The following is a 22,216-nucleotide window of genomic DNA, read 5'->3' as shown; positions in this document are numbered from 1 at the left end:
CTCTTAATCTCTCTTTTCCTAGTAGCTAGGATTACAGGCATATACCCACTGTTACTGTTATTCTTAAGAAATTATGTTCATGGCAGACATTTCTAAGGAGGTATCCACAGTGCCTGGAGAAATCTAGGGACAACAGAAGTATTGAAACATTTCCATAGAACCCACAGCCAGCTAGAAGAGTAGTGAGGGCAGAGGCACACTCTAAAGGTTAATCTTAATTCCTTCAATTTTTGCAAGAAAACCTGTTGGATTTCATTACATAAACCAGAAAAGTTTGCAGGGTTTTCTTGATCATGAACAGGAGTGTTAGCAATACCTTTACTTATTATGTAGTTTTTTTTTATCTCAAATACTTCAAAGTATATCCCACATTTTACAAAAGTCATAAAGGTGAGTTAAGGAAGTAAAGATTTTAGTTTATAGGTGAGGAAACTAAGACTGAGAGATCAGTTGACTAAGTTTATGTTAATTAAGCAGCTTTTTACTAATGGATAAATCCATCAATAAGCCTTATTCATTTTTGTTTTTGTGCTCTTGACAGTATTTCTCAAATGCTAGTGGCTCTTTTACGTTTAAAATTACCTAAGATGCTGGTTAAATGCAGATCCCTGGACTTTATTTTAGGCCTTCTTATCAGAATTATTGGAACAAGGGCTCAGGAGTCAGTGCTTTTACCCAGGACCCCAGTCTCTTGAAGACTTGTTATTGTATTCAGGGGGATAGATAATTAAGTCTTTACGTATGTATTGCTTCCTGGTGATACTTTACACAAAAAGAGTAGTGTTAAAATATTTTTTTTACTCAGGAATTCAAACTACTATAACTAAAACTTTAGAACTGTTTTCTGAATGAGTTGTATGATTTGTTATCTTTGTACCTTCACTTAAGAGCAAGTTTGATTTGATGTTTACAAACTTACCTCATTGGTAAGTTATCAGGGAGTTATCAAAAGGAAACTATGGCTGAGGAAGTAGATTCTACCCACCTGGTAAATGATCCCATCTACAGCTGATACTTAACACAGGATATTAGAAGGAATTGGTCTTATTATAATCTTTCTATATGTGCATATAGTAATGAAATCAGAATACTGTATCTCTCTCTATGGTATTTCTAGCATAGGAGCATACAACTCTTAGGCTAAGGTAGCTTGAAGACTGTCTTTCTAAGAGATTGGGCCCCATTAGTGTAAGCTAGTCAGTTATTGGCTCATGAATTTGCTTACTTAGTTAATTATAGAGGTAATACACCTACCTGGGTGATCTCTTTTTTGTCTGTCTTTGTTATATCTATGGCTTCTAGCAGCTGCATAAGAAGGACTTAAATATTTGCCAAATTAATATAGTCAATGGTTTTTAGGATCAAACAAACAAAAACCCAACCAAATTTAAGAGTATACTAACCCATAGTTGAAATACACAGGAAGCACTAGCAAGAATTTGATAATTAATTGATTTGGAACCAGGAACAAAATCTAGTTCCTTGCTATGTTTTCTTTTCTTGCTATGTTTTCTTTCCTGCCTGCCATCCTTAGCACTGAATCCAGGGTTGCAAGAAATCTTATCTTCTTGTTCTCAGAACCAATTTTTTAAGGCTTCTGCTTATTTACTTGACATGTATGGCAAACATACTAGTAATGAATTGAAAGCAATTCACATTATAATCTGTACTATTAGATTTTAAACATTAGAAAGCCTTTGTTTCCTTTATAGAGTTCCAGTCCTTTTATTTTATCTTTCTGATTACTGCTTTTATTGACTCACATCAAAGTCAAAAGTCATGGGAAGGAATGATGAAAGCATATTGTTATAAGGATACATGTTTTCTTTACAATTGGCATACATGTCTTTTTACACATATATTTTGACCATGAATATTTTGTGGAATGAGTACTTTATCAATTTCTGTTTGTTTGGAGAAATTGGATCTGTTTTAGCTAATTTTTGCTAGCTGTCAGCCATTTCTGTAATTCTGTTTTTTTATTTTTTAGAGAGTCGTTTATAAGCCTGCTTCTTTATCTGTCTGTATCCTATTATCAGTTATATTATCATTCTGTTTTCATTTCCCTATATAAAAATAGAAGGGGACCCTCTTCTGACTACAGAATATTCTTTTTTTTTTGTTTCGGTTAGTCGTGGGGCTTGAACTCTGGGCTTGGGTACTATCCCTGCGCTCTTCAGCTCAAGGTGAGCTCTCTACTGCTTGAGCCACAGCACCACTTCTGGTTTTCTAGTAGTTTATTGGAGGTAAGAGTCTCATGGTCTTTCAGGCCTGGGCTGGCTTTGAACCATGATCCTCAGATCTCAGCCTCCTGAGTAGTTAAGATTATAGGTATGAGCCACCGGTGCCCGGCTAGAATATTCTTAAATGTAGCAGTTAGGCAAATTAATTGATAATCTGGAAATCAGAACAGAAGACTATTGCTCTCCACGGATTCCTATTTTGAATGAGCATAGCTTTTACTGTAGCTACTGACTTTGCTACTGACATTTTTTTTCAGTCTTCGAGTAAAGTCATTTGTCTTTCTTAGATTTTCTTTTGTTGTTCCAAGATTGGAATTTGAATTTGGTATCTGATGCTTTATTTATTGGCTGGTGTTCTACCAACTGAGCCACACCACCAACCCCTATCTGTCTTAGACTTTATTTATTTATGTAAGAAACTGCAATAATGAGAGAGATTTTTGTTTGGCTCCAAAATAGCACTAAAATAGTATTTGGAACCCTAAGTGTTAGACTTAATTCAGTGTTCAGAGGTAAGATGCTAAACATAAAGAGCATTTGATGTAATAAGACCTACCTTTTGGTGAAAGTAATTGGGGTAAGGAAAAGAAAATAAAAGAAAAGGTTTTATTATAATATATAACATTTTATTTTATTTGTGGAATGCTGAATAACTTGTAACATTGCAGTATACATTTGCATCTACTATGTAATTTCATCTCTTAAAACAGCCTTATGAGATGTACAGTTCCAGGGCTGTTGGATTCTAAGGGTTTTGGGTTTCCAAATATGGAAATGGAGTACCCAGTACTGTACTGCTTTGTTTTTTTTATGCGACATATCAAGATAGGAAAACAGAGCTGATTTTATACACTGCTTTTGATGCTTATGCTTAATAGCTAGATAACTATAGGTGAGACCCCTCACTTTTTCTAATACTACTTTCCTCCAGTGAGATGACAATTCCTAGACCTAAAGGTTTGAACATCGGTTCCATGAGTACTCAATAATACATGTTATCTCTCTCATTTCTTGCTCTTCATTTAGGGCAGAAGGACGGCTTTGCTAGAATTGAGTTACAGCTCATAAGGAGGATAAACCAATTCAGAAAAATGCCAGTTTACTTCAGTGTATCCTCAGAGAAATGTAGTCAACATGCACTAAACTTTACACCTAAACTTCTCACCTGCCCTACACTGATCACCTAATAATGTGCTTGAAAGTTACCTGTTTGCTCTTTCAGTAGCCAGTCCTAGTGAGCATACAGACTGGGAATTACTTGTGCCAAACTGTTTGGGAAGGCATTTGCCAAAGACCTTGTGTCCCTGAGCTTTGTGTATACAATTCAGTTACATTGGCATTTAAATTTTTGAGTTCACACGGGCTTTTAATATTTAGTTTTGGAGAGGAGAAGAAATAAGCTTGAAAACATCATTACTTGAATTCTGAAGTCTTGGGAGTAAAGATTTTTATTGACTTTTGATAATGGAGCTTTGATTTTTATACTTGATCATTCTTGTAATAATAGTGGGAAATATTTACTTGGCTGAAAAGTGAGCTAATCTCCTAGGAAAATGGGGAGGAGAGAAGGATTTCTTAATAAGTGACTTTGCAGAATAAGAATCTAACTAAAACTTCATTTTCAAGTTTGGAAACATCAGGCAGTTACTACCCCTTCCCTATCCTAGGATGGGTGGAAAAACAGCTACCTATCCCACAAGGAGAGCCAGCCTCATGGCGCTGTCTGTGGGATTTATGACTTGCTAGGAAAGCTCTGGGCTGTGGGGAGCATTTTCCATTCATGGGTGGATTCATTGACAGAGATTATTAGGTCAAAGGAAGCTCACGACTTCCTGCTGACATTATAGACAGATATTGGCTGGGCTGCACAATAAATGGACTGGATTCCACAAAGCTGGGCACCTGTCGATCTAGGACCTCAATGTAGGCAGACTTTGGACAGCAGAGTCTTTGAGAGACAAAGAAGAGAGTTGTGGATTTTGGAAGTTTCCCTGGACAACAACTTGCAATGTTATTTAGGAACTCTTAACAGTGACTATTTTAACTCAGTCTCTCCTCTCTCCAGGCAACTCTTCAGAAAGTATGAGTTTTCTTAAGAGGTAGCAGATCAAGATAATGAAACCTTAAGCTTTTGTCCTAGGTGCTATACTAAATTGACCTTGGAAATGGAAGCCAGGGGAAACGCAGTGGTAGCATCTGTCACCTGTCCCAGGTACTGAAGATGTTGAGGAAGGAGGTTAGCCTGGGCAGTATGGCAAGATCCTGTCTCAAGAAAACAAAGAACAAAATACAACAAGACATGTAAATAAATCGTAGATAAAGTTGTAGCATCTTCATTATTAACATTTTAGCATTTGCAGTTCTTTCTTTCCCTTTCCCTCCCTCCCCCTTCCTCCCTCCCTTCCTCCATCTCCCTCTCCCTTTCTCTTGAGAAAGGGCTTTGCTATGTGGCGCAGGCTGGCTTCCATCTTTCAATCCTCCCACCTCATTCTCTTGAGCTTTGGATTATAGGCATGCACAGCCATGTCCAGCTAACATTTGGAATTTTATAGTCATAAAGATGAACAAGGTACTCTGCAAACTCCGACAATAGATTGACTTTTAAATTTCCTTGCTGGAAGATTTGGAATCTTTCAAGCATTCACCAACATGTTCAGACATAGGGATTTGTGCTAAAGAAGAAAGTCTGTTATGGATTAATGTTGAACCAAGTCCCCAAGAATACAACTGTTTTTCAGGAGAGGGAAAAACAACTTCCTGTTTCCTTAGGAGGGTTCCTGGAGTCAGGGGGTGATCTAGGAAACCATGCTGAGACAGGATGGGGGAGGGTTTGGGAGTCTGTCTGATAAAACACTGCTTTGTTTGTTATTATAACTCCCTTAGTGTTTTCCTGAAGACTAAGGGTACTTACTCAGCATAGAAACATGGTTGTATGGCTTCGTTCTAATGGGTGACTTCAAGCAAGGTCAACTCGAGAATTTTATAATTTTTCATTTATTATATTTAGGCTGAAGCCTCTTCTTTTTACACCTCTCCCCTTTTTCATATTCAGAGGCATAATTTTCCATCTTGTATAAGATGATAGGATCATAGTAGCAACAAAACTGCAACTAGATTGGCTACATTGAGATATGTTTTACTAGCATGAAGATCTCTCTCTCTTTTTTTTTGTCAGTTGTGGGACCTGAACTCTGGGCCTGGGCACTGTCCCTCAGCTCTTCAGCTCAAGGCTAGGGCTCTACCACTGAGCCACAGCACCACTTCCAGCTTTTTCTGCTTATGTGGTGCTGAGGAATTGAACCCATGGACTCATGCATGCAAGGCAAGCACTCTACCACGGAGCCACCTTCCCAGCCCCAGATCTCTCTTGAACTTACCCATGGAACAACTGAGGAGGACTCTTAAGCAGTAGTAGGCTCATAAAGCAAAAGTTTTGATTTATAGCATTTCCCAATTTCCACCATGTAGATGTTTCCATCACGGTTGAATTCACACTGCTAACATGAGGCCATTGAGCATGGAGTTGAGGAGGATACACTTAGCGCTTGCAAGTGCTCCAAGCCAGCTCCATTGGCAAGACCTTGGTATGTTTGCATAATTAGACGGAAGGCACATATGTTGGCATATGTATACAGATTTTATACATAAGTGTATATGGAGATATACATATATATGAATATATATGAAACTGGCAATGCTTTCTTCTGGGTTCTCTGCCCAGAAATGCCACCACAGCTTAGGTGCCATGTGAATTTGCTGTATCCACTGGTGCCTCTTCTGGAGCTTGCTTTCTTTACTCCTAAAATCCTCATAACTGGCTGCTACTTGTTCAGATGCCATCCTCAGTCTACCACTCTTCCTTTTCTGCACACTCTGCCTGGAAGAGTCAATCTGTTCTAGTGGATGGAATCTGTACATAGTTCCAACTGACATGCTTCTCCCTAGTTTTAGGTGTCAACTATCTGTTGGATTATACTAATGATATGTCCCCAGAGATACCTCAAATTCTCTCTCTCTCTCTTTTTTATCATTAATAAGTTTTTTTATTGTGAAAATACCGTACAGAGGAGTTAATAATTACATGAGCAAGGTAATGAGTACATTTCTTATCATTGTTGCCTCCTCCTTTGTTTCCCCTTACCATCCCCGCACTCCTCCCTCCCCCCCACCCCATTTAATATTACAGTACTGTATGTCATCAATAATATGTATATATGTATCTCACTTATATTTTGAGTTCAGATAAATAAGACATAATGTTTTAAAACTACAATTAGGTCCCCAATACTGAGCAGGACATACTTACACTCCCCTAAATTATTCTGTTATTTAATAATTTATCTGAAATTAAAATTTTATTCTGCTATGTTTACCTAGCAAAAAGTAGATTCATGCCTAAAGTAGAAGTTCAGACAATGCAGTGGTAGCTCTATCTGATTGTGTATCTTCTTTAGGTCACGGAATGGCCAAAATGTACATAGCTCCTGAGTAATCAGATGCGCTGGCCTCACCACATGCTCCTTCACGGGTCATGCATCCATGGTGCTTACTGAGAACATGTTTTGTTTTGTTTTTTCATGGCAGGAAATTGAACATATGCATTTGGTTAATAGGGGGAGATGTGAAGATTGTATTTGTGAGTTGGCTTATGGAATTTCTCATACTTATGTGTCTTTGCTGCTGGATAGTTAGTAGGCGGAGGGCAGTTGGAAAGAGAGTACAAAATATGCTGTTGGTGCTTGGGACGAAGGTAGGGACAGCAATGTGCATGTCCTTGACGTCTGTAAGATGTGGAGTTGGGTTTTCGTATTTTTGCGGGGTGTTGGCCACTGCACAGTGCTCCCTGTTTCCTCGGGTACCCAGGCCCAGGGGACTAGGAATGGACACAATGCAGCCTGGCAAGCCTTGGAGGACCCCAGCCTTCTCCGTTCCAGCATCAGATGACTGAAAGAATTATTTTGATGGGGAGATTTTTTTTCTCCAGATTTGAAACACTTGAGTTATTAAGAGTTATTTTTTAGAAAATGAAAGAATATTTATCTATGACTTGAAACAGATGAGAAAAATGGTGTATTCTATCTCTCATACTTTTTTCTCTCCTCTTAGTGACAATATTGGTAATTCTGAAATTGCACAGCTAGGACACCTGGGCAGAATTGTAGATATTTATCCCATAGGAGTTAGACCTTTTTTTGGTTGTTGTTGTTTGTTTTTAAAAATACTGAATTCTAATGACAGGAAGATTGACCGAAAGAACCAGTCAGGAAATGTTCTTGTGACCTTGGTATCATGATCTTGTCAGTAAGGCGATGGCCTCTGATTGAATCCACATTGAGCTGTTTCCTGTTAGCGTGCTAACCCACGGGGCAGCCGCAGCCCTCCACGTCTCCTTTCCTAAGTCTGAGTTATTAAACGTTTGTCTGCCAAGAGCTCCTCCCCTTTTCTTTCCAAGTTTAATTCAAAGTTATTAAGCTAATACAAACAAAAACGGGTCCTAAAGTCTCTTAAAAGGATTATAGACCTATTGAATTTTTTGCTTTAAAAGTGAAGCTTGTAACATTTTAGTTTCTCCAGTCAGAGGGTGTGTGTATGTGTGTGTGTGTGTGTGTGTGTGTGTGTGTGTGTGTGTGTGTGTGTGTGTGTGTGTGTTTTCTATACTACTTCATCTCAAAATAACTTCAGTAGTAAATAGATAACTTAAAAATATTGTTCTGAAAATTGTGCAATGTCTCAAATCCTTCTTGGTAAATTAGAACTCATCTTAAAAATTTTGGTTTCCCTCCTGGCATTGCAAATAAGCAAATAGACAGTAGAGTTTTTAGTAAATTTATAGAAAATGACATTAAAGCAAACATTCTGACACCATAAATCTGAATATTTATTTTTTAGGAGAATAGTTTTAGCACAACAACAAATCTGTTTGCCCTTTTATGATTTTGTCATTGTGTTCAATCATTGCATGAAGAGAATGACTTTTTTTTTTTTTGGTGGAACTGGTACTGGAGTTTGAACTCAGAGTCTCATGCTTACTCAGCAGGTGCTCTGACTATTTGAGTCATGCCTCTCGTCTTGTTTTTTGCTGCTTATTTAGGAGATGGGGTCTAGTGGGCTGGCCTTAAACTGTTGATTCTTCAGGTTTCAGCTTCCTGAGTAGCCAGAATTACAGGTGTGAACCACTGGCACCTGGATCAGAGTTTTAAAATCTAAATATTAAACATACTTCATTAGCCATTCTGTTAGATACAAACACCAAGGAATCAAAGCATGAAAGAGAATCATGTATGTACATTGAGAGTTTGTGTTTTTTTTTTTTTTAAGAATGAAAATATGGCTGAAGGGAAGCGACTGGGTTAATGAGAAACATAATTCCATTCCCAAGGGAGAACCCTGGCTTCCTGCCAGATCTGTTTTCTGGCAGGAAAGGGAGCTACTCCATCAGGTCTTTTGACAAGCATTTTTCTCTGGGTCACATAAATACTTAGTGAAAAATTAGTTCTTTCAAGAAGTCATTACTTTCAATAAGAAAGACTTAGTTTTAGAGTGGAGTTTGTATTTTAAAGTAAAAGAAGACTTGTTAAATTTCACATTGTTGAGTAAGGGAGCCCCATCATTATCACAAAATAAGGAGGCATTACCACAAAATAAGGAAGCTTGATTTAGAATTCCAGCTTGAATATTCCCTAACTCCAGAGAAGCTATTCCTTGTGTTGTTAACACTTGGCACACACACATATTTTTAACTGTTACTTTTTAATAATATATAAGCAGGTAATTATTTTGAACACTTCTTTTGAAGTGTTCAAATAAAAAAAATATAAAACAGACTTTCATTTTAGTGTTCTATTAAGAAAGAGATCAAAGAGAAATGGATGTTTGAATATAAAAATTAAAATAGTTTATAATGTCTCAGTCTCTCTTTGCTTCAAGTGGAAAGTGGTAAATATAATTAAATCTTAAGCACATTTTAGTGATTTACCAAGTCAACATTTTTCTGACGTATGTTCACTCCAAAATGCTGAAAGACGCTCAAGAATAAAGGGAAATTCATTTAGAAATGTCATGCACCATATCCTTAATGACACGTTAGCACTGTAAGGGCTAAGAAAAGCTGCAATAAAGAAATGTCTTTGCCTTTCATGAACTTGGGAGTCTCCAATCTTGACCACAGCACCTTTTGTTAGCACTGCTGTTTTACAACATGAACTTAAAGCAATACTGCACCAAGTAATTAAAAATCTAATTAGAGTTTGAAATACCTTTGCACTTACTGTTTCTACTTTAAGTTAGCTAGATTTTTCTGGGAAACACATGGATATTACTTGACACTGGACTTCTTCTAAAACTAGTATAGAGTAAGAAAAAATAGTAATTAGGCCTTGATCTGAGTCAACAGTCCTAAGAACCCTAAAGAAACATTTGGTATTTTTCATGAGCTAGATCTGAAAAAGAGGTTCTTCAAATGTTTTTAAAAACATTAAAGAAATGAAGACATATACTATATAAGTTGGAATTCTAATATTAATTCTTATTACCAATTAGACAGGATGACAAAACTAGTTTAAAAGTGGTAGCTACCACTTGAATCTTTCTGGAAGCAATACCTTAGTTAATTTCCTTCCATTTGTTTAACTTCTGACAGAGCAGGTTATGATAAAGCTGAACATACAGTTTAGTAAACACAATTATCCCAATTAACATCATCAGAGAGATTTTTTTCTCTTCTTTTATTTTTATATCTGAGAAAATCTAATACAAAAAAATCTACTTAGGATAAACTGCCTGGTAGGTTTTTTTATTAATAAGTTTTTTTTATTGTGAAAATACCGTACAGAGGGGTTACAATTACATGAACAAGGTAATGAGTACATTTCTTGTCAAGTATTGTCCCTCCTCCTTTGTTTCCCCTTCCCATCCCTGCCTTCCCGCCAAAGTTATAAAGTTCATTTTTTGACATAACATCTTGTACATCTCATTGTTGCAACGGGTCCACCTGTATCCCTATTTAAACAATTTGTTTTTTCCCTTCCCCTCCACAAATTATACCAACATCAAATACAGTGAAAGCAGATGTTATACCATGGGGGAGGAACATACAAAGCAACAAGGAAATCATCTTATAAATATGTTAGAAACAATAGCAAGCAAGAAAAAACATTTGAGTCCTTATCTTGGGGTTCATTTCGCCTAACATCAACTTATCTGACTGTTTCTGCTTGTCTCAGACATATACTCGTTATTGCAAATAAGGGAAACTATGGGACCTATGTTTCTTTGGGCCTGGCTTACTTCACTAAATATAATTTTTTTCCAAGTCTTTCCATTTCCTAACAAATGGGGCAATGTCATTCTTTCTGATGGAGGCATAGAATTCCATTGTGTATATATACCACATTTTTTTGATCCATTTATCTACTGAGGGGCATCTGGGTTGGTTCCAACCTCATTCTTCAAGGAAATAGAAAAGGCAATCCAAAAATTCATATGGCACAATAAACGACCCTGAATAGCAAAAACAGTCCTTAACTGAAAGAACAGTGCTGGAGGCATATCAGTATCAACTTTCAAACTCTACTACAAAGCCATAGTAATCAAAACAGCTTGGTACTGGCACAAGAGCAGACCTCAGGACCAATGGAATAGAATTGAAAACCCAGAAATGAACCCACAGACCTATAGCCATCTAATCTTCAATAAGGGAACTAAAAAAATAAAATGGAAGAAAGACAGCTTCTTCAGTAAATGATGCTGGCAAAATTGGTTAATCACTTGTAGAAAACTAAAGCTAGATCCTTATATATCACCCTGCACCAGAATCAACTCCAAATGGATCAAAGACCTCAGAGTCAAAGCAGACACTCTGAAAACATTATAGGATGGAATAGGAGAAACCCTAGGTCTCCTTGGCACAGGCCATAATTTTCTTACTAGAGACCCAGAAACACAACAAACCAAAGAATGGTAGTTTTTTTTAAAAAAATCATTTCAAATAAAGATTTGCTTCAGAAAAAGATTTGTTAAAGTGATCTCTTCTTGGTAGGACATTCATCTTAATGCTTAGGACAGACAGCTATAATTTGTCAGGTACAGACTTATTGTACAATGCAAAATACATCCATACTTTCCTTCAGTTTAATTCTCTTCCCTCATACTTGGTTTTTAAGCTTTTACATTTTACCACCAGTTTTTATGCATTATAGCTTATGCCTATGAATGTAAAGTTATATTTAGCAATATTATCTGCAGTTTTATTCTCTTGATACAGCTGGTTCCTAGGACTAAATGCTTTCCTTTGTACATTGCAAGTTTCCTGAAAGTAATTCTCTTGGGCGCAAGTTTCCTAAAAGTAATTCTCTTGGGCGCACCATCCTTTCCATCACTCCCCCAGATGAACCCAGGGATGCTTGGAATAAGTGCTTCGCAGCCCACTCTGTTGATAATGATTTGAATCAGACTATGTGCAGCCTCCAGTGAGCTAAGGGATGTCAGCACAGTTAGATAGCCACAGGTTTCCATGGAGAACATAGTGTACCATACCCAAGGTTTTGAGAAATATGAACATGATGTCAGTGGGCTCACACAAGTTCTAAAACGTTTTACCAATCAGCTCCCCAGTACCACAATGGGTTGACTCCCTTGGCACACCACCAGAGGAGCTGTCGCTGAGAATGAGTTTCAAAACTTTCCTTGGAATAATATAAAGGGATCTGAGTGGTGACATTTGCTAAGCACAATCCTGGGATCATAGAAAACATCACTGATAAAATATGCCACATATTTTATGATGGGAGGATAAGTGGATGCAAATAGAACCAGTATGAAGTAATGCTTGCACTTCTAGAAAGGAAAGGAACACGCATACTCATATCCTTCGTCACCATGACTACCACCCGACACTCATAGGAGACAGCATTGCTTTATATAACTTATAGAGAAATTAAATAAGAGCAAGGAGAAAATCCAAACTAGGGCTTTGCCTTATTTTAATGTTTTCAGTTTTCCATGAGGGCGTCAATTTTTCTGATGGTAATCATGAATTTATCATACAGGTTGAAGGGGACCAGCTGCCTCCAGGGCACACAGTCAGTCAGTATGAGACCTGTAAGATTAGGACCATAAAAGCTGGCACCTTGGAGAAGCTTGTGGAGAACTTGCTGACTGCTTTTGGGGACAATGACTTTACCTATATCAGCATCTTCCTGTCAACCTACAGAGGCTTTGCATCCACTAAAGAAGTGCTGGAGCTGCTGCTGGACAGGTAAGGAGTCAAAGGGCTGTGGGTCGGGAGGAAATGTAAGGCCAGGAAGCACAAGGTTCTGAATCATGCACACGCTATGCTGAGAGGCAGATGCGAGGATAGATTGAATGGGAGGACCTTTGGAACAAATGACATGAAGATTATTCAAGAGCCACTTATATGGTCTGCCTTGGGGAAACAAATCTCACTGATAATCTACAAAAGCCCAGCTTGACTGTGCATACCTGAAATCCCAGTATTCAAAGGATGTGGCCAGAGATTTGTAAGTGGGTCCAGCCTGGGTGAGTGAGAGATCCAATGTCAAAACAAACAAAAGAACAATAATAGCAAATCCTGAACCAAAACAAGCCCACCAAAGACTTAAAAGTAGATATTATAAATCTAGATTCAGCTGTTTGTAGGGTCCAGTTCTTATTTGCCAGCCTAAATTCCTAATTTTACAGAATTCGGTTCAAAATGTGCATGATTTGTATATAACTCCTATAAATAATCTATTGACCAGGAATCTTAAATAGGCTAATCTGCATAAGATGTGGTGCTCAAATCTTAAACCTACAGGAAGCTGATAGTTGTGTCAGTCATTATGATGATGATAACTGTCAACAATCACCATGAATTGGCTAATGTATGGATAAACACGGAAATATCACTCTTAATCCATTTGGTTAAGACACATGTACAGTTGAGTAATGTTCACTGTAATGCACAAATGAATAACCTTTTTGGTTTTTTCCCCCTTCTTAATTAAAAAAATTAAAGTACCATTAAATTGACTTGGTATTGAGAGAAATAACTGTCAGCCAAACAGTTGCTGAAAATCCTCATTTAAATCTGGATATCCTGGGTTTCTTGCAGAAGGGAGGAGGTGAGACAAGGTGCTTCCCTTGGGTTTATTGAATATTGACTCCTTTTAACTCGATTAACTTTATTTGCTTCTAATTATTGCTATCTAATATGAATTTTTTTGTGTACTAAGGAAATCAAAGTTTTGCTTATTGTCAAAAAATCAAAGTTTTGCTTATTGTTCTTTGTTAAGCTGGGCTCTATTGGCTTGCTCCTACAGTCCTAGCTACACAGGAGGCTAAGATCTGAGGATTGTGGTTAGAAGCCAGCCCAGGCAGGAAACTCCATGAGATTCTTCTCTCCAATAAACTACTCAGAAAAGCTGGAAATGCCTGTCACTCAAGCAGTAGAATGCTCGCCTCAAAAGAAACTCAGAGACAGCACCCAGGCCCAGAGTTTGAGCCTCAAGACTGGCAAAAGAAAAACAAGTTCTTTCATAATTTGTTCCTTGGCTTTAAATGTTGTCTACTTCTTAATAGTAATACTAAACATTTTATCTCAGCTTTCAGGACTTCAACAATCAAGTTTCTATTCCAGCATAAGTAAACTTATGGACAACAGTGTCCCCAAATTAGTTGTCAGTCAGCTTTCTATCACTGAAATACTAACCTCAGATAAGTGATAAACACAAGAAGTTTATTTTGGCTCAGAGTTTTGGAAGTTCCAGTTCATGATCAGTGTATGGTTTTTTGGTCTGTCGTGGGGCTTGAACTCTGGGCCTGAGTGCTGTCCCTGAGCTCTTCAGATACCACTTGAGCCATAGCAACACTTCTGGTTTTCTGGTGGTTTATTGGAGATAAGAGTTTCATGACTTTTCCTGCCAGGGCTGGCTTTGAACCACAATCCTCAGATCTCAGCCTCGTGAGTAGTTAGGATTACAGGCATGAGCCACTGGCATCTGCTTCAGTGTATGCTTTTTAGGCTTGTCACAGTCACTGAATACAGTGGAGCAAAGCTGTTCACCAAAGTGATCTTGTGTTAAAGGTTCTACCACTTCTCAGTGGCCCAGTGGGAACATTCAGGATGCAAGCAGCAGTAATCTTTTTATAGGGTAGAATGAGACTATCTGGATCTGCTTTTATTCTTTTTTTTTAAATTTATTTTTGTTTACGTGGTACTGAAGAATTGAACCCAGGGCCTCATGCATGTGAGGCAAGCACTCTGCCACTAAGCCGGATTCCCAGCCCCTGTTTTTATTCTTTTATTCATATTCAGAAACACTCAGTAGATATCTTGTTTTGTTTTGTTGTTATATATCATCCATTCATTTGGTTATGGGACCCTGAGAAACAGATCAAGAAGTTCTGTATTTTTGTTGTTGTTTTTGTATAGCAATTCTTGCCAATTTATTTACTTTTCAAAATTATTTTAATGCAGTTATACAAAGGAATTTAAATTAAACATGTCAGTTTATGACTATAATGCATCTTGATCAATGTCACCCTTCTATCATTTTCCTGCATCTCCCCCAAACCCACTCATCCCCTCAATTTTCCTACTTCCATTTTCACAAATATATATTGAATAGTATGACAGCATATTAATCCTGGAATGTAAACTTGTAGGACTGGTGAGTCATTTTTATCATTGCTGGCTTACTTATATAATAGTTCGTGCCTATACATAGAAATTGGACAATTATGTGACTTTGTTTGGGTAGTTCATACTTATAAAAAGATGCAGTATGTTAACTATTGGTAGACAATATGAGGAAATAGCTCACAACCTTTAAAACCTTAAAACACTTGTACAAGTTTCCTTTGGAATTGGTAACCTCTTCTACTTAGGGGCCAATTCCATTGCTAATAGGCCACAGATGTTCATGATGGACAAAGAAGGACGCGTAAGTTCTGCTGTCCATCCAAACAGTGGACACACATACAGGAACCAGAGTGTTTAGTCTATGGCTGGTAGACATCCAGCTTTTATTTGACCAGTTTTAAAAACTTGACTTTGTTTTTCTGTGAATAGACATATTAGGATTTTAAAAAATACAACCTGGATAGCAATTATTAAATAACAGAATCAAGGTAAGTTTAAGTGGCATTGAATTCACACTACCATTTAAGATACAACTGAATGAAGAGTTAAGATTTATTTTGTACCCTTTGAATGGGCTCAAACTTGGCTTTGAATTCCTTGGCTTGCTTCTGAAAAGAGGGGAATCACGTAGTGAACACCCACAGACTATATAGAACTCACACAGGTGGAACTCAGAATATAAGACTTAGTTTTTTTCTCTGCAGTGGATTTACTATGAAGCTGCTAGTACTGAATCTCCAGGATCCCCCACTTTGCAATATATTCTGCATAACTTTATGTTTTTAATTTTGTATTCTTTTTCTTTGAAAGGACCTCTCAAATTACATATGCTTCTCCTATAAAACTGAGATCAGTCCTTCATATTTTACTGCAAAAAATAGGATTGGCATTTACAGAGCAAGTAGGTAGCAGCTCGTGGTGTAAAATGACGCCCTAATATGTAGGCCTGATGAAGCAGATGAAGCAAGGCTTGACTGTTCAGAGATAAGTCCCATTTGTTTTGCTTTCTTTGCAGAAACTTAGATTGTCCATTTATACCAATCTCAACATGAATATTTCTTCCTCACACTTAGATTTTCTGTGGGTAGGCTTCAATCCCGATTAAATTGAACTAAAACGCACATTCTGTGAAACACTTCATTTCTAAATGGGTTGTTGGAACTTTTGATGTTGATAATTAGGAGGAAGTAATTTTATTCAATTCTGTATAAACGCCTCTTCTGAATTTAAGCATTAGGAATGTTATTTTCATGAGAGTAGATTATGTTAAGTATGTTAAACTTGTTTATGGGCCTCATGCAATTTTTAAGTTACTTCTTTTTGTTTCTTAATAATAGATTGCCTATGTTTTGTGAAATTAACACTAAGAAGTTATTATAGCAAGTGCTAATCCTATAATAACCAGTCAAGAATAGATTGAAGGCAGATGCTGCAATATTTATTTCCTACCAGAGATCAGCTTAATTGAAGTCAAGCTTCAATTTCCCTTCAGACTTACTAATTGTGGCTTCTTGTATAGAACTGTTTGCTTTCAGAGAGTTCTTTTTAAAAATCTGTTTATAAGTCTGTTCATTTTGCTAACAGGGGCCTGTGTGAATGATAAATGGACAATGGTGTGAATTTTTGGTTGGTTCCATTTGTTTACTATGTCCTTTACATATAAGGGCCCTGGTTTCCTACGTTTCTTAGCCATGGCTAAGTTAATTCTAGGCTACATTGGTTTCCTTCTTATCTAAGAGGAACTTATGTAATTTGGGTTAACTATTTGCATTGGTACTTTGAGATTTTATTTGCTCTATCTTCAAGCATACATTCCCTCAAAAAAAAAAACGGTTCTTCCCACTGTACCACTTGAAAAAGAACCAGGTTCAGTTAAATGCCACTGAAAATGTCCAACCTCAACTGTACTGAGAAATCCACCATGTATACAAGTATGTAGATTTTTCTTCAGGGAGGTGACACAGAGACTACTTTAGGACTATTTCTTGAACATTTTCTGACAGCAGAAATAGGCAGAATGTCAACAAGGTACAGAGCAGCTCTAGGCCTCTAGAAACCTTGGTCAAACCACTTGTGGCACTTGGGTCGCATGGTGGGAAGCACTGAGTAGCGTTCTGGGTTACTCCTTTCATTTCAACTGAACTTTCCCAGAGGAAGACCCTTGGGGAGGTTAAAGGTTGAAGCCATCTGTAAACCTATGCTTTAAAACTTGACTTTGCTTATTTATGTCACGGAGAAGAGGCTAATTCAGTGGGTCTTTGAACTCATCTCTTCTTCCCATGTTTGCTTGCCATGTGTTTTCACAGACTTTATCTCATTTCGTTTACTTATTATAACCCCATGTTTACAGATGAGAGCACTGTGGCTCAGAACCATTCAACTAGCCAGTGACAGAGCTGGAATGAAAGTCTATTCTCCCTCTTTCTGACACAGAAGCTCTTTCCAAGTGTACCATGTCACCTCCCATGATTTTTAAATGTCATTTTTAAAGGAAGAGGTGGTTTGGGAAGTACTCTTTAGTCACTACCTCACTACCTCATTCAGTTTTGCTTAGAAACAGCATTTCTTGAGCTCTGCTGGAGCAATTCTCTATGAGGTGGTCTACTAAACATTTGGTAGAAAGCAATACAAAGCTATTCAGTTCCCAAATGTTTCTTAGTATGAGAACCTGGCTGAGCATTTTTGAGTTGCATATAATATGTTCCGAATTACTTTTTGTTAAACCTCACTTAAACATAATTAAGTTTTTATTTAGTGCTGAGATTAGACTAGGCACTTGCCAAGTATTTATAGATGCCTGCTGGCACACAGCACTCACACAAGTAAAAAGATTCCTTCTAATTCTTTAAGTAGGAGGTAAGGTTTCCGTTATCTCCCTTCTGTTCTTCCAGATCTGCTGTTGGAAGCAGATGTTGGAGAGGCTCATGTTGACCTGCTCTAGTGACCTTACCCACCCCCACTGTGGGTCTCTTACACAATTAACACTTACACTTAATTATTATCAATGAACTTATAACTTTTTATATTTCTGGTTATCCCCAGAGTGATTTATTAATGTTTAACTCCCATCACTTGCAAAGGAAAGTTTTTCAAAATACTGTCATACCATCCTCCATTAATTATAGTAACTCTCTTCCCCAAACTGCCCACATGGCCAAATGGAAACAAGTAGAATGTTTGTCCTCTCCAGCCCCCAAGTGGAAAAAAAAAGACAAGATTTTTTTGATTAGTTGGCTCCAGCATGCACATGTCATGTATTTAGTGAGAAAGCATTCTGGAAACCTTAACACTGCTTTATTCCTAGCTTAACATGCAGACATGCATGCTGCATTTTAATGAAATGCATGAAAACTATTTCTTAATATTCATGGTGGAGAAGGTTGAGTATTCAGGTCTGGGTGTTGAGGAATCCTTGGGCAAAATAAACTCTTGAATATGTTATGCATTAAAGACAAATTGCATGCAGATCATATTTCTGCGACTGAGTAAAATGAAACCATTGGCTGGTATAAATGAAGAAGAGGATTGCAACAAGAACTACGTGAATCTTTGGGTATTGAAATGTCTCCAAATAGAAAAGAACACTGAATACTTGGTAGGGCACAACCTCTGTGAAGGCCTCATGCTCTTTCTGGTTCATACTTTATCTGGTGAAGAAGTACTTAGCTTGGAAAATTGAAGATAAAACTCTGATAATGATTTCATCCATTTGTGCAAGGAAACCAGTCACTGCCCCCTCATAGATGTCTGCATTTGAAGCTTTAGAACCTATGCATTTGTTTGGTTTTGTGGCAAAGGGAATTGAGGTTGCTGATGGAATTATGGTTGCTAATCAACTTTAAAATAGGGAGATTATTTTTGAATTATCGAGTGATCAGCTGGGTTTTTATCAAAGATAGAAGCAGAAATGAATCAGAGAAAGAGCTAGAAGGATGGAGACAGGATCAGAGGGATGCGGTTGTTGCTGGCTTGAGGAAAGGAAGGGACCAGCAAGTCCATAGGGAAGACAGTTTGTTCCTAGAGGCTCTAGAAGGAACCTGTAACCTGATGGCTACTTGATTTTAGCTCCCTGAGACCTGGGTCAGACCAGACATACAAAACCATTGGGATAGTAAACTTGTTTGAATAACATAATAAATTTGTTGGAGCAAGAATGATTTAAAAAAAAAACAACCAAGGAAATCTTGTTAAATAGATTGACTCCAACAATTGAGTGCACAGGGACTCAAGGATGTGGAAGGTCGGGTGTTTGCCTTCACCTTTGTTCTATTCAGAGCCTCCTGCCCTGGTCAGCTGTGGCCTCCACACTCACCTGCCGGAAGCCAGGCAGGAAACAAAAGACTCAGCTGGGCCACAAGCATTGTTACTATTTTTTCCCCTGTAACTATGCCAATTGCTTGGGATAACCAGAAAGCTTTTAAACTGGTACTATTTTAGAATAACACCCTTTCCCCCACCCATAATCACACGAAGAAAATGGGAATAAGTTTTCTTTCCTTGTGGCTTGGTTAGCTATTGATTTTTTTTTTAAGTGCTCCTGACTTCCACCCAGCAGTGCCATGGGAATGGTTGGTGACTTCAGAGCCCTGGCTTTATGGATTGGAGGGGATTGGAGCGACAGCCCTGTTAGAGGGATAGAAGGATGTTGTCCGAGCTTCGCTGCAGTTCACAACCAGACAGACTTCCTTTTCCTGAGTGGGATTTATAAAACTTAAAGAGATAAAAAAAATGTTTCCATGAAATCGTGCTTTTATATTTTTAAAACAAAATAAAAATGGCATGCAGTTATCTCCTCTTCCTCCTCCTCTTCTTCTTCCTCCTCTTTTTTCTTCTCTTTCCCCTCCACCTTCAAAAAGAATATTGAATTGCCACCAGTTTTTTTTTTAAGCTATGCTATGGTTCTAAACTACAAAACTGATGGGAAAGGGAAAGGCAGTGATACTGTCTAGGGTTCTAATATTCAGGTTCATTTTATCTGCCAATGAAAGAATTAAAGGGCAGGGGAGTGTTTAAAGCAGACAGAGCACATTTACTTGAAAGCAAAAGAAACAACCAATCAAAAGAATATTTAGCTCCTCAGAGCCTGGTTTCTGAGGCCTCTCTTCAGGGACCAAGATAGATGTCTCTGCCCCTTAGTGTAAGCTCCTGGTCTCATTGGTCAAAGAATGGATATGCTTTGTGTCATGTCTTGTGATTGGTGTGCCTGCCTCAAAACACCAAGTGTGGAAATTGCTCTGTAACTGGAAGCCGTATCTCCAGACACAAGAATAGAAAGGGTTCCCGATTGGATGGAGGCTGAGGATGGGGGGCTACATACCTGAGCCATAGCTATGAAGGGCACATGTGTCTTGTTGAGTCATTCCCTTCCATGTTGGAGCCAATTCTGGTCATCATCTTTTATCCTTAGCCAGGGAGGCTTAATTTGCCCTCACCAATAACTGGAAGATTTTAAATTCATCTTTGACCCTCTCCCCTTTCTTCTCCCCCCCCCCAACCCTGCCCTTTTCTTCTCTTCTTTCTTCCTTCCCTCTAGCCCTCCATTACTTTTTTTCTTCTTTTCTTTCATGCTGGAAATAGAACCCTATTAGTAGTAGGTCAAGTGCTCTACATCTTGAACCATGCCACTAGCCCTCTTCTAGCCTTTTCCAACCATGAGAAAACTTTTTCCTAGAGATCCAGACCTCATGAGTGGAAGGCACAGCATGGAGTTCTCTGGTCAAACTTTTGAATTCTTCCTTTCTGCAGGAGAAAACATATTTGCCTTCTTGTTTTTGATCCTTGGCTTTCTCTTGAGCAACCAGCTTCACAGTGGGAATAGGACTTTTGCAAGGTGGGCTTGGTGGCTGCGACCTAATTCTTGGTCAGTCTTGGGTGAAGAGGTGCCTGCTATGATGGTTATTATCTCTATGATTTCAAAACCCCTGTAGCTGTTCTGTGGTCCTCAGCCCTAAGTCTTCACTATGGTGTTCTGTGGTGTTCCAGACATCTGCAGGCTATTCCAGCCATGTAATTCTCCTGAGTCAAGGTCAGCTACTGGACATTTTTCTCATACTTGACCTGTGTTCTGTGGGTCAGTTAAAGAAAAATACCTAAATGTTTCAAGGTTGGAGTTTATTAAAAAGCAAAGGCTCCCTGAGGTCCTGGAGTCAGCAGCTTCCTGTGAGGTCTGTATTTTCCTGCCTTCTGTTATTTCACCATCCCCAATAAGCACCTTCTTCCCCTTTTCCTCCCCCACAGCCTTTTCTTATTCATAGAAGTAGAAGAAAACATAGTGTTCATTAAGTGTGACCCATGTGCAAGCTCTGAGGTTCAGCAGTAAGCAAGATAAAAAACTAAAATGAAAGACTTGCAGCAATCTTGCCACAGGCTCTCTGACCTGTCCCTGTTTCCTTCATGCTTCCCCCCTATTCACTCTGCTTCTCACCAGCCTTAACAACATCATCCTGCTGCTGATCCAAGGCTTTATACCAGCTCTTCTCACTGTTGTGAGACTCTTTCCTTAGACATCTATCTGCAAGACTCATTGCTTCGCTACCTTAAATCACCTACAAATTGGGCCTTCCCTGAGCAACTCACATGACCTTGCGTTATGCCCAGGAACTCTTAATTTGCTTTATTTCTCTTCATTGTGCTTTTCACTTACTGGATTAGTATGTATGAACAATTATTAGATTCTTTTCTATCTGTCCCCTCTACAACAGGGACTTTGGGTTTGTTCAGTGATATATTCTTCATGGCCAGAATGGCATAGTGTTTGAAAACAATCCTCATTGAATGAGTACAAGAATGAATAAGTGAGTGAATGAATGAATGTAGGAATGGCTCATTGGTTCTAATCTTGAAGTGTTATAATGTGGTGAGAGAGACATAAAATGAATAGGTAAATGTGATCTTATAGCTTGTGTGGGAGGGTAGTGACTGAAACTGGGCTCTAGGGCTTTCTGGTCAAGATCCAAATCCCTGCTTCACTTACTGGCTGTGTCTTCCAAGGTTTATTACCTAAGATCTCCTCATTTTTCTCACCTGTAAGATTGAAATAACATCACCCTATAGGATTATCCTGAGAATGAAATGAAACCGCCCTGTAAAACACAGTGCCTGGCAGATAAATAATTGTTACCTGCTATTATTATTGGCTCATTGGCCAGACTCAAGTAGAGTCTAAGAAGTTTTTCAGGATTTCCTCTGTCCTGTCTGTTGTTGAGACTTTATTGTCCTAGAACAAAGGTGAGGATGGGGCCCAAACACAGTCTTGTCCTAGGGGACAACTTTATCTTTGGGTTTCTTTTTTTTTTTTTTTTTTTTGGTCGGTTGTGGGGCGTGAACTCTGGGC

General features: G+C 38.2%; 1 protein-coding gene across 4 annotated transcripts in view; it reads left to right on the top strand.

Annotated features, from left to right (window-relative positions):
* Rgl1 (ral guanine nucleotide dissociation stimulator like 1) overlaps positions 1–22,216 on the top strand; it is a 246,838-nt gene that overhangs the window by 155,548 nt on the left and 69,074 nt on the right. For all 4 annotated transcript variants that reach the window (XM_070034281.1, XM_070034279.1, XM_070034282.1 and 1 more), the window contains one exon: positions 12,290–12,498. In XM_070034281.1, coding sequence (XP_069890382.1) covers positions 12,290–12,498 — 209 coding nt within the window. The remainder of the gene's footprint in view (positions 1–12,289; positions 12,499–22,216) is intronic.

Source organism: Dipodomys merriami, unplaced genomic scaffold (genome assembly GCF_024711535.1).
Source record: "Dipodomys merriami isolate MVZ:Mamm:240054 unplaced genomic scaffold, mDipMer1.0.p SCAF_24, whole genome shotgun sequence".
NCBI classification, from domain to species: domain Eukaryota; kingdom Metazoa; phylum Chordata; class Mammalia; order Rodentia; family Heteromyidae; genus Dipodomys; species Dipodomys merriami.
Note: the sequence above shows the minus strand (reverse complement) of the source record. Positions and strands in the feature narration are given on the sequence as shown.